Source organism: Microtus oregoni, unplaced genomic scaffold (genome assembly GCF_018167655.1).
Source record: "Microtus oregoni isolate MIOR12 unplaced genomic scaffold, Mior012 000028F_ref0000031, whole genome shotgun sequence".
Lineage (NCBI taxonomy): Eukaryota > Metazoa > Chordata > Mammalia > Rodentia > Cricetidae > Microtus > Microtus oregoni.
This window is the reverse complement of record NW_024543087.1, coordinates 10,493,103-10,506,105: the sequence shown is the minus strand read 5'-3', so window position 1 is coordinate 10,506,105 and position 13,003 is coordinate 10,493,103. Positions and strand designations below refer to the sequence as shown.

The following is a 13,003-nucleotide window of genomic DNA, read 5'->3' as shown; positions in this document are numbered from 1 at the left end:
ATAAATTTGAGGCCAGCCTGGGATATATGGCAAGACCCCGTTTAAAAAAGAAGAGAAGGAGGCAGATCTCTGTGAGTTCAAGGCCAACCTGGTCTACAGAGCAAATTCCAGGACAGCTAGGGGCTACACAGAGAAACCTTGTCTCAAAAAACCAATAAAATAAAATAAAAAGAAGAAATCTTGGGAGGACCAGTTGGTCTTATTTCATATAATATGTAGCAACTCCTGCTGAGCCTAAGGTGGTAGTGTCCCGTAATCATACGTGTTAATTTTTGTCAATATGTGCAGATTTACATTGAGTGGGATAAAAAGAACAAATAGACTGTTTGTTTTATTATGTTTTGCTATAAACTGAGTTTAGCTTTGTTCAGATTTTGCTACCAAAGGAATTTGAAAGACAAATACAAGGCAGCAGCTGAGATGTCTGGAAGGTTTTGCTCACGAACTCTCGGTTTTGATAATTACAGATCGAATATTAAAGCTACAATAACAGATTTCAGGAGCTAAAATACTGTATCCAATAACTCAGTATGGTGGAAGCAAAGTCAGTGTTCCAGAAAGTTCTTCCAAACAAGGGCAGTTGTCTGTGGATGATGAAACCACATTGGTATGGTGTTATTCCAGATGTTCACCTTTAAAATCTATGACTCTGGCCAGGCATTTGTGGTCCATGCCTTTAATCCTAGCACTTTCTGGGCAGAGACAGGTGGATCTCTCTAAGTTCGAGGCCAGTCTGGTCTGCAGAATGAGTTCCAGAACAGCCAGGGCTACATAGAGAAACACTGTCTCGAAGCAGAAAAAGAAAAAAGAAAAGAAGCTTCACTCTAGAGGCAGAGTCCGGTAGATACCCGTGAGCTCTAGACCAGTTTTGTTTACATACTGAGTTCCAAGCCAGCCAAATCTACGTAGTGAGACACTGTCTGCAAAAAACAAAAGAGGAAAATAGCCTTTCACCTACTCTGTAGTTTACTAACTTTTAATTATGTTAATTTTAAGAACTGAAGAATCACCTGACTCTCGTTTTCATCCCAAACCAAACATGATTAAAAACTTAAAACTATTTGTTAAACCCGTATAAGTATCGTGGACTTGAAGGAGTCCATGCAAGAAATGTGAATACTGACTTGGAGGTTTTAATCTGAAAAGACTAGCCGAATCTGTGGGTGCTAGACAGGATATTTAGGTTTTCCTAAAAGACATAAAATAGATGCAGAGTTCTACTGAAGAAAATGAAAAGACCAAACAAAAACTGCTTTTCTGAACTCTTGACTTTGGGCATGTGAGTGGGATTGTGGGCCGGCAGCATAGTGCTCCCCAACTTCCACACATGCTTTTGAAGGTGGCAAAGACAGGCTGAGCTTCCTTCCTCACTTGGTCTGGTTCTCTTCTCTCATTCTGCCTTCCTTCCTCTGTTCCTTCTGTTTCTTTTAGTCTCCTCCATTTTTTTCCTATAGTTGATCTCTTTCTTCTCTTCTTCATCCTCTTCTGTTTGCATCTTTCTTTGTGCCCCCACCCAGAGGGAAGGACAATTCAGTTTATTGTTTTTTTAACTCTTGTCCAGGCCACACAGCTTAGCACCTACTAAACAATTCATTTTTCTTGCACTTTTGTTCAACTAGTGTGTGGACATTTATTTGGTTTTGTTTACTTTTTACGACGTCTTCAAGAATTTGAGTTTTTTGGGGATTTGCTTTTGTTGTTTTGATTTTTTTTTTCTCTTAAGATTATTTTATTCTGCAGTGTAGTGACCATAGCGGCGGCAGGCACTCAGTACAGCTTTCCGTGTCCCTGCCTCCTAGGTTTGTGGACTAGTCAGTACAGCTTTCCGTGTCCCTGCCTCCTAGGTTTGTGGACTAGTCATGCTTTGCCACATTTATGGAAGATCTTTTAAAACTTTATTGCTATTTCTAGTCTACTCATCCCTTTTCTCTCTCATTTAGGTAACAAAAGACAAACTAGTGTTTCTTATTTGTGAATGCATCTAAATATAAGAAATTCTGTAAGGAGCTTCTTCTAACTAGAGAATTGACATTTTAAAAAAGAATTTATTCAAAACTCGTGGAACCAGGTTTCAGATTCTAGAACAGGCATCTTCAATTCCCTTCACATCTCAGTCACTCCTTCCATAATCCCCTTCCATTTTCATGACTTCCTCCTCCCTTCCTGTCTGTTTCTGTCACCTCTTCCTCCTTCATCTTTGTTGACATGCCCTGTTTCCATCTCTTTGCCTGTTTAATCTTCCTCGTATACACAGCACTACAGCCACTTAAGTGGCTTTCTACCCTCTAGTCCTTTTTAACATCTTGAACTCACTGAGGAAATGCAGTATTTTAAGCAGAACTGTCCCTAGTAGTTGTTCACACTTGTTCTTGTTTCCTCTGTGTCAGTCTCTTCTCACTCTGTTTCCTCCAGTTGTTGATTTCTCAGTTCTCCCTCTGGTCATCTTTTCCATCACACAGATAGATAGCCACTTCCCCCCGCCTAGTTATTCCTGTCCTCTGATACCTAATACCTTTGTTCTTATAGCCCAGATAAGTAGGACCTGAATATATGGCTCATTTACTGAAACATTTGATTTGATTTGATTTACTTTCCTGTCTGTCTCTTCCTTTCCCTCCTACTCACTCCCCAATTTTATTCATTTGCTTGTCTTTTCACTTTGTGTTATGATTATGGTACTGGTGATTGTAGGTGTTGTGTTCATGCACACGAGTGCTTGTGTGTATGTTTGTGAGTTCACGTGACCGTGGGCTCAGAGAACAACCTTGGGTTTCATTTCAGTCCTCACCTTCCACATTGTTTGATTCAGGTTTCTTGGTGTTTGCCTGCTGCATATGCCAGGCCCACAGAACCACCTCTCATCTCCCCATAGGTTCATTGAGGTGACAGATGTGTGTGCTGCCTCACCCAGTTTATGTGAGTGAGCATGGGAATTAGAACTCAGGTCCTACACTTGTATAGCATGCGCTTTACTCACTGAGCTATCTCCGAGTCCATGGCTCATTCTCTTACGTAAATAATTTGGAAAAAGAAATAAACAATAGGAAAATAAGGGTTGACTTATGGTTCCCTTTAACCTTAGGAGTTTGTCGTCATTTGGTATTCTAACTTCTCCTTGCATGTCATGTGGGTTTGGATTTGTTCTTTCACTGGACAGTAGAGCAGAAGCTCTGAAGTACTGGTTCTAGTCTTGTGTTTCTTGTGTCAAACATTGGTTGCTTTTAAGGATTTTAAAAATCAGGCATTGTATCCAGTGAGTGTAGTTGTGGGTATGTGCACATGAGTGCAGCCACTTGTGATGTGGATTCTCTGGAGCTGGACTTATGGGTGCTTGTGGTACTGGGAACTGAACTTGGGTCCTGTGCAAAAGCAGTAAGTGCTCTTAACTGCTCTCCCTTCAGCCTTTTAGAGTCATTTTTCGTTTTGTTTTTAGGATTTATTTTTGTTTTATGGTATAGGTGTTTTGCCTGCATGTATGTCTGTGCATCATGCACATGCAGAGCCTGAGGATGCCAGAAAGGGGGGGGGAGGGGTCAGATCACCCTGGAAGTGGAGTTGGAGACAGCTGTAAGCCTTTATGTGGGTGCTTGAGCTGAACCCTGGTCGTCTGGAGGAGCAGCCTGTGCTCTTAACTGCTGAACCATTTCTCTAATTCCCTTCTTGATGTAGTTTTAAGATGAAAAATTTTTTTTTCTGGTTATAACCTCCACCAAGAAGAGATTATTTTAACATTTACCTTTTCTAACTGGTTTGTGAGACAAATGTATTCAGTGACTATTCTTGTCTAATTGTTCTTGCACTGATGGTCACTGTAATGAAAAAGAAAGCCCAACTGTGAAATTCACCTCTTCAAAGAATAACACACGTTAGATCACTTTAGAATAAAAGATGCTTCTTGGTACTTCAGTACACAGGAAGTTTAATTTATGTATTTAGCACAGAAAATAATTTTCTATTTTATCTTTTAAAAAATTTTATATCCTTTCAGATTTAATTTAATCTAATGTTTTATCAGTTTTTTGTTTCTTTTTTTTAATTTTGTATACATTTACTCCTTTTGTTTTTTGCCCTAGACAAGGATTTTGTGGACCAATCTCAGTTGTTCTTGTGGAACTGAAACATAGTTGTCCCTATTTCTTTACAGATTGTGGGTTACTTTGTTGTGATCATGTCATAATCGAGCAATTGCACATTTGTATGTAGATTTCAAGGCCTATGATATTTGCCATGTGACCTTTTTAATTAAAAAGAAAATCTACCAAGCTCTGCTTTAGAAGAGTGGCTCACACATGATTGTTAGGAGGCACCCTAAACAGCAGTGTATCAGACTGCATCCTCACAGTTTCTGATGCAGTACAGGTGGGTCGTACACATCTTAGGGGACTGACAAAATAACCCAGTAGGTGAAGGTGCTGCCATGCCTGATGTCTTGAGTTCAGTCCCCTTGACCAACATGATAGAAAGAGAACTAACTCCTGAAAGCAGTCCTCTGACCTCCACGTGAATGCCATAGCACCTGGGCACACAGAATAAATAAGTGTGATAATAATTTAAAATGCATCTCTAACAAATATCAGGTGATTGTGAGCTTTTGTCTGAATACCACATTGAGGGGTACTACCATGGATATTACTAAATGTATCTTTGATTTCTGTGGTCTCAAATAAATTACATGCTGAATATCCCTTGTCTGAATTGCCTGGAACCAAGAGTGTTTCAGATTTTGAGTCTTTTTTCTGTGTTTTGATTATTTGTATGAGTCTACGTATATTATTTAATTGAATATCCCTAATCTCCAAATTCAGAATACAAATATTTTCAGATCTGAAAATTAGCATTATATTATTGAAAAGCACCAAATTTTGGAATAGTTCCTATTTTCAATTCTTTAGAGATGCTTGAGCTCTGGTTTTTATACTACTTGCCAATAGTGTTGAAATCCCCGATCCTTTTAATTGTTTTTCTCTCAAGAACGCAGCTTTATAATAACTACAAACTCTGAATAGCTCACATGTCTGTGAGCTCTGGAGTGCACAGCAGTAAACTGTGGTTCTTTCCTACACCATAACTACCAGCAACAAAAAACCTCCCAATGTTATTTTCCTATCTACTGAAGAGACACAGGAGGCCACAGTAGATACTCTACTTCTTTATTGCTCTGTGGGGTTCCAAATTGACTGGTTTAGTTAGGGGTTTGGGGAGTGCGCAGAAGACACAAGGTGAAGGTAATCTTTGCACCTCAGTACTGACTAGACTGACAGTCATTTGTGAAAATTTATTATTTGTTTCTTGGGACTTGTATGCTTAGCTATGTTAGAAGAGTTTTAAAAATCCTGGTAGCTTGAGAATGTTAAGAGTTAATTTTTTAAATGTTAGGGACGCTTATCTTTTCAGTTCTTGTGTGTATAGCAAGGGAACACCGTTTCCATGGTAACTTCTGTCTCATCTGTTTAAGTGCCTGACTTTCTGTAGATTTTTGTGTCGGTTCTGTTGTGAGTGTGTGACTATAATGATGAACCAAAAAAGTTTATTTTGAATTGTTTTGGTATATATATATTTAAAGCACAAGTTTTAAGTTAATTAATTTCTCCATACTGGCTTCCTAATTGTGTTAGGATAAAGAATGTTGTATTTAAACTAGAAGATGAGTTTGGCTTGCAGAGGGTGGAGGGGTAGAAGTGATGTTAACAAAACATTTGCTGAAATGGAACATGATTTTCAACCTTTTCTTTTCTCTAATAAGCAGTCTTTTCTTTGCCCCGTCTAACAGTTACACTGGTGGTATGTTTTCATGGAGACCACTTATTCTGGATGAGTGGGCATTTGTATGGTGAAAACGGAAGGGATAGGAAGAAGATTCTGACATTGGTCTAAAGCCTGTGGTAAAGCTGCTTCTCTGCCTCACCCATCTTGTTTGTCAGGATTGGTTTTGCAGGGTCCTAGAGAAACCGTTTCTCAGCAGAGTACATGGCATCTGTCTTGTGAGTGGGGGAGGGAGGAGTTGTCTGGAGGCTGGTAAGCTTGTGTGTGAGGAGATGATAGCAGTATGGCTGTGAATATTCCAGAAGGAGACTGCAGAACTCCTGAGAGTCACTTAAGAGCAGAGACTGTTGGGTTTCATTTCTGTTGCTACGTAGGCAGCACATTGTGAGGTTGCAGACAGAGTTAATTATGTACAGCAGTGAGCCCTGCTGTTCCCATGCTTTCCTGATGCAGTAGCACACAGCACAGTGATTATTGCCTAAAACCTAATGTCCTATTTATATGGATTTTCATGTGTGTTAAGGAAGAGAAAACAAACCTACATTTATAGATCTTTAGTATGAAATGCTTTCACATTTTTGTTAGAGAATACATTGTGAGTGCATAGAGGATTTTTTAAATGCATGGAGAATTTTTACCTTTCATCTAGCAGTTGCTGCCATAAGATGATGTCACCTTGCAGCTGATTGGCTGTTGCAGCACCTAGGGCAGGGAAGAGAAAGAAAAATGCCGGCACAAACCTCAGTGGTGGTTCTGTGGTTGTTTCTATCTATTTTTGATAGAATCTTTGATTAGTATCAAATTTACTGTATTTGGCCATGTGAACTATTAGGACCTATTCTAGGGTGAGGGAAATTCGGAGGAATGAGGCGGCTGATTTGCAAACGGATCTGTGATTGTAAGTTGCAGAAATCTGGGCATAGGAATAAGGCAGGGCGTGCTGCAAGATTGACTATGGGAGGGGCTGGCAGAAAATGCTTCTACGAGCATCAAAAAGAGACGCTTTGACTGTTGTAAAGTTGATATGCTTGCTTTTATGTTTTGACATGTATGTATAGGAAATGTGACAATAAGGTATTTTTTATTTTAAATCACAGAGGTTATTTTGTAAAGTGTTAACCAATATATAAATATTTATTCAAAGAATCTCCATTTTTTATTTTTATCCTACCTAAATAATGATTTTTCTCTGTAGCTCTATTTTATTTTTGAGTCTTAATGGAAAATGGTAAAAAGCTTAGCTTCCTTAAGAATCTATTTCCTTATGCTTTGTGCAGATAAAAGCTTTGATGATGAGGAATCAGTGGATGGAAATAGACCATCATCAGCTGCTTCAGCCTTCAAGGTTCCTGCACCTAAAACATCTGGAAATCCAGTTAACAGTGGGAGAAAGCCTGGTTCAGCAGGTGGCCCTAAGGTTGGAGGTAATGTAGATCCATGTGCATGCTTCATGCATCTTGATGCTCAGTGCTTCGGAGCAGTGTGTTTATTCATGACTGCTGCAGAAATGCAGGTCTGGAGAGAGCGTTGTCTCTTACAAATGAATATTATAAATTGTTACTTCCATAAGAACATGTATGAATTTATGTTTTCTTATGGGTACTTATTTTTAAGCCACTGGCTTTAAAGGAAAGATTCAAAGTAGTTTTTGGTGTGTATCTTTTAAAGGGAGTGGTAATTCAGGATTGGGCCATTTTTGGGTACTGAAGCTGTGCTTTGAAGTGCAGAAATAGAGAATGTATTTTCACAGTTGTCTAGGTGTAGTAAATTAAATACTTGAACATTTAAAATTGTTGAAAATACTGGGCCCTGAAAAATTTGTCACAATAGGAATTGGGTGGTGGTCAAGTAAAACTGACTTAAAAAAATGGTTTCTGGGTTGGTAATAATAAATTTAAAAAATGGGGAAAAGCAGATTTTTTATGCAGTTATGTAGTATATCCTTGGGCTTTTTGGAACTGTTTCCAGTATATTTCTAGTATATTTTTCATATTAGAATCCTTGAATTAGGATTCATGAATATCTACCAGGTGTGAATTTCTGCTGGATCTCTCTGGTAGAATGAGTCTGTAAGAGCACATACTGTTCAAATGCTAGAGGTCTCTAATCTTTCTTACACACTCACAGAACGTCTTGTTTACAGTAACTGGTGTGGAAATCAAGGTCTTGAAGATTTTTGTGTTTTATCTTTCTGTCTATGGTACCTTGATTAACAACAAAAAGAAAAGGAAAATAAAAACTGCATCTTTACTAGGTTGGTTCCATTTCAGCACAACCGAACATGCTTTCCAAGTCATGTGATTGAGAACGTAGGGATGCTATTGGGGATCTTCCTTCCTTCCTCATTTCCATCCTTCCTTCCCTTCCTTTGCTTCCTTCCTTTCTTTTTATTTTTTTATGAATGCAGATCTCTGTGTTGCCCTGGTGGCTGGAACCATGTTTGTAGTTCTTGCAGACAGGAAGATGTTAGGTAGGAGTTGTGTCGTCGTCCTAGAGAGTGACTCCTGATCAGCATTGGAGCCTTGCCGTTTTCTCCTCTCCCTTCTCTTCGTTCTCCTCCTCTTATGTTTTAGCAGTTGCAGATTCACTCTTGTTTCTTTTATTTGGCCCTGCCCACTACTTGATTACCTGTTTGGTCATGGGCTCTTTTTTACAAGTTGTGTCTCCCTTTGTAGCCCAAGCTGACCTCTAAGTCATAATTACACGTGCTCGAGTTACAAGCATGTGCCATCATGCAGGCTTTCACTGCTCTTTTCTGTCTAAGAAACAAGCTACTAGCCAGAGGGTATTGATAATGTGTCTGAAATAATGCCATTCTTGGCTATCAGTCTTTCTTTGAAAACTCGAGATGTTCTAGTGTTGGCAGACACATTGATTTTTAAATTAGCTGCCGGGAGTTTTCTTATACTTGCTGCAGCTTTTTTGTATTGGAAGGACCTACTCGCAGAACTCACAATGTTATCCTGATTGATGGCCAGTTATTGTGTGATGAAAGGAACCGGGTCTATGTACAGTCAAGAATAGGGAGTTATGTGCACTAACTCTAGTTAGAGAATGGCCTCTTTTTACTTATCTCTACACAGACCAGTATTTTCTTGAGAGGACAAAATTGACACTATTTGTATTGTATCATCTTATATACATATCTTTTTCCTGCCTATTATTTTACCTTGTTTTATCACAGTCTTAAATTGGTTAAAAATTTTGTCTAGATATTTGGATTGCCTTTAGTTTTTTGTTTGTTTGTTTGGTTTTTTTGCTGTTACAAACCATGCTGTCATTCTTTCATGTATATCTTTCAGCATATCTCAGTTGTCCTCCTATGACTAAGTTTTTTATTGTTGTTGTTTTCTGATAGCTTTCTTTTTTTTTAACAACTTTATTTCATGCGCATTGGTATGACAATGTCAGATTCTCTTGAACTGGAGTTACAGACAGCTGCGAGCTGCCATGTGGGTGCTGGGAATTGAACCCGGATCCTCTGGAGGAGCAGTCAGTGCTCTTAACCACTGAGCCATCTCACCAGCCCCTCTGATAGCTTTCTTTTTTAATTTTTAAATTTATTTAATGTGCATTGGCATTTCATCTGCATGTGTGTCTGTGAAAGGGTGTTGGATCCCCTGGAACTGTTACAGACAGTTGTGAACTGCCATGTGGGTGCTGGGAATTGAACCAGGGTCTTCTGGAAGAGCAGCTAGTGCCATTTCTTTATTTCTTTATTATTTATTTATTTTAAAAGAAAACTGTCTTTTCATTTTACATACCAATCCTGGTTCCCACTCCCTCCCCTCCTCCTCTTCCCTCCACTTACCCCCCACCCTACTTCTCAGAGAGGGTAAGACACATTGCTTTGGGAAAGGTCCAAGGCCCTTCCTACTTTTTCTAGGCTTAGTAAGGTATCCATCCAAAGAGAATAGGTTCCAAAAAGCCAGTACAAGGATTAGGGATAAATCCCCATGCCACTGCCAGTGGCCCTGCAGTCTGCCTTAGCCATATGACTGTCACCTACATTCAGAGGAACTAGTTTGGACTTGTGCTGTTTCCTTCCCTGTCTGGCTGGAATTGGTGAGCTCCTATTAGCTCAGGTAGACTGTTTCAGTGGGTGAACCCATCATGGTCTTGACCTCTTTGCTCATATTCTCCCTCCTCCCACTCTTCAACTGGACTTTGGGGAGCTCAGTTCAGTGCTCTGATGCAGGTCTCCGCCCGTTTCCATCAGTTGCTGGATGAAGGTTCTGTGGTGATATTTAAGATATTCATCAGTTTGACTATGGGCAAGGCCAGTTTGGCCTCTGTTGCTTAGGGTCTTACCTGGAGTCATCTTTGTGAATTCCTGGGAATTTCTCTAGTGCCAGGCTTCTTGCTAGCCCCATAATCGCTCCCTCAATCAAAATATCTCTTTCCTTGCTCTCATTTCTGTCCTTCCTCCATCTCAACTATCCCATTACCTCAGGTTCTGCTTCCCCCTCCCCTTTTCCCCTTGTCTTCCCCTCTTGCTCTCCCTATTCCCATAACCCCATGCTCCCAATTTTGTCAGGCGATCTTGTCTGTTTTCCCTTTCCAAGTGGATCTATATATATATATATTTTTTTCTTAGGGTTCACCTTGTTACTTAGCTTCTCTCGGATCATGAACTGTGTAGGCTCAATATCCTTTGCTTTACAGGTAGTATCCACTTATGAGTGAGTATATACCATGTTCATCTTTCTGGGTCTGGGTTACGTCACTCAAGATGGTGTTTTCTAGTTCCATCCAATTGCATGCAAATTTCAAGATGTCATTGTTTTTTACCTCTAATGTGTAAATGCGCCACATTTTCTATATCCATTCTTCGGTTGAGGAGCATCAGCGATACAAAGAACATATCTAAACATAATGAAAGCAATATATAACAAGCTAACAGCCAACATCAAATTAAATGAAGAGAAATTCAAAGCGATCCCACTAAAATCAGAAACAAGACAAGGCTGTCCAGTCTCTCCATATCTATTCAATAGAGTTCTTGAGGTCCTAGTTAGAGCACAAGACAACAAAAGGAGATCAAGGGGAATTCAGATTGAAAAGGAAGAAGTCAAACTTTTGTTATTTGCAGATGATATGATAATATATATGAGACCCCAAAAACTCTATTAGGGAACTTCTATAGCTGATAAATAACCTTTGTATTGTGGCAGAATACAAGAGCAGCTCAAAAAAAAAAAATCAATAACCCTCCTTTATACAAATGACAGAAGCTGAGAAGAAATCAGAGAAATATCATCCTTCACAATAGCCACAAATTACATAAAATATCTTGGGGTAACACTAACCAAAGAAGTGAAAGGCCTGATTGACGAAAACTTTTAAGTCTTTGAAGAAACAAATTGAAGAAGATACCAGAAAATGTAAAGATCTCCCAAGCTCTTAGATAGGTAGGATCAATATAATAAATCTATAGATTCAATACAATTCACTGCAATTGTAATGCAATTCAGTGAATCTATAGATTCAAAATCCCAACACAATTCTTCACAGACCTTGAAAGAACAATCCTCAATTTCATATGGAAAAATAAAAAACCCAGGATGGCCAAAACAATCCTGTACAATAAAGGAACCCCCAGAGGCATTACCATCCCTGACATCAAGCTCTATTATAGAGCTACAGTAATGAAAACAGCTTGATTTTGGCATAAAAACAGAGGTTGGCCAATGGAATCGAATCGAATTAATCCACATACCTATGAGCACCTGATTTTTGACAAAGACCCATGTCTTTAGCCCCAGTTGTTTTTTCTAGTGGCCTGGTAATGCCATGCAGGTGCCTTATTACTGAGGCACCTCCATCATGCATTTAGTTTTTGAGGGCAGTAGAACTAAGTGACTTGTCGCAAACCAAAGAAATAATGAATGAATGTAATTATTAACAGTCTTTATGTGCCTCATGCTTCTGCAGGTTAGCCTCAAGCCCATTCTGTAGCCCACGCTGACTGGTCTTGCACTTTGTTTTGTTTTGTTTTGTTTTGGATTTTTCAAGACAGGGTTTCTCCGTAGCTTTTGGTTCCTGTCCTGGAACTAGCTCTGTAGACCAGGCTGGCCTCGAACTCACAGAGATCCACCTGCCTCTGCCTCCCGAGTGCTGGGATTAAAGGCGTGCGCCACCACCGCCCGGCTGGTCTTGCACTTTGTATCCTCCTGCTTCAGTGTCCTGAATGCTAGGATTATAGGTGGGTGCCACTTGTTTGACTCAATGGAATGAGATTCTGAAACTCAATGGAATGAAAAGGGAATATTAAGGGTTCTTAAATTTGGCCGTGCTCTCCAAAAGGATCACAAGTGTAGTTCTGGAAAAAGTAGTTCTTGAAGAACGCATATGTTCTTGCTTTCTTCATCTCCTACACCTCTTCTGAAATATTGTTTTTATTCATTTCACTGGGGAGCTTAGGCGCTTTATTTTCTTAGTTTTACTGATGAGCAGATTCTAGTTTGGAGAAGTTAGGTAACTTTCCTAGGGTAGGGTATTTATTAAGGAACAAAGTATAAAATCCACCTTGTTGTTGCTGCTGCATGCTCATCTGTGTTGATAAATTGGGTTTGCTGGTACTGTGCTCCGAAGCCCTGTGTCAAATTAGAACTTAGCCAGTGGGACTCCAGCAGACAGTACGCAAACCTGTGACTTTTACAGTATAAATGCCAAGACTTTTACTTATTTTCTTGTTGAAATTTGGCCTTCTTTGTTATATTTTAGTTTGAAGTTGTTTCTTTTTAATGGTTGCCTGGAGCCCAGGCTAGCCACCAACTTGCTACTGTAGTGAACACTGACCTTGAAAGCTTGGTCTTCCTGCAGGCACTACCATGCTTGGCTTGAGACTGCCGTCAGAGTTTGTTTTCTGAGTTATAGTAGCTCTATTCCTGTGCCAGTTGTTTTCATTAGTATCTGTTTTTTGAAATAAGAGAAAAATTGGGTGATTGTATAATTTCATTTTTGCTTGTTTTGTTTTGTTTCGAAACAGGGTTTCTCTGTGTGTTCCTGGCTGTCCTGAAACTCCTTCTGTAGACCATGCTGGCCTTGAACTCACAGAGATCCCCCTGCCTCTGCCTCCCGAGTGCTGGAATTAAAGGTATGTGCCCGCCACTGCCCGGCCAATATTGTAATTTCATTGTTTATAATTAGTAATAGATTTTGAGGTTAGTAACTTGTCACATCCATACACCACTGAACAAATCCCGTTTCCAAAAGTTCTTAGTCTTTTCTTTCTTGG

At 39.5% G+C, this 13,003-nt stretch overlaps 1 protein-coding gene across 40 annotated transcripts in view; it reads left to right on the top strand.

Moving 5' to 3' along the window:
- Clasp2 (cytoplasmic linker associated protein 2) overlaps nt 1–13,003 on the top strand; it is a 199,298-nt gene that overhangs the window by 56,642 nt on the left and 129,653 nt on the right. For 33 of the 40 annotated variants that reach the window (XM_041677050.1, XM_041677054.1, XM_041677052.1 and 30 more), the window contains one exon: nt 7,041–7,187. In XM_041677050.1, coding sequence (XP_041532984.1) covers nt 7,041–7,187 — 147 coding nt within the window. Of the gene's footprint in view, nt 1–6,482; nt 6,662–7,040; nt 7,188–13,003 lie in introns of those variants that run through there. The other 7 variants (XM_041677062.1, XM_041677061.1, XM_041677060.1 and 4 more) reach the window with 1 other exon arrangement.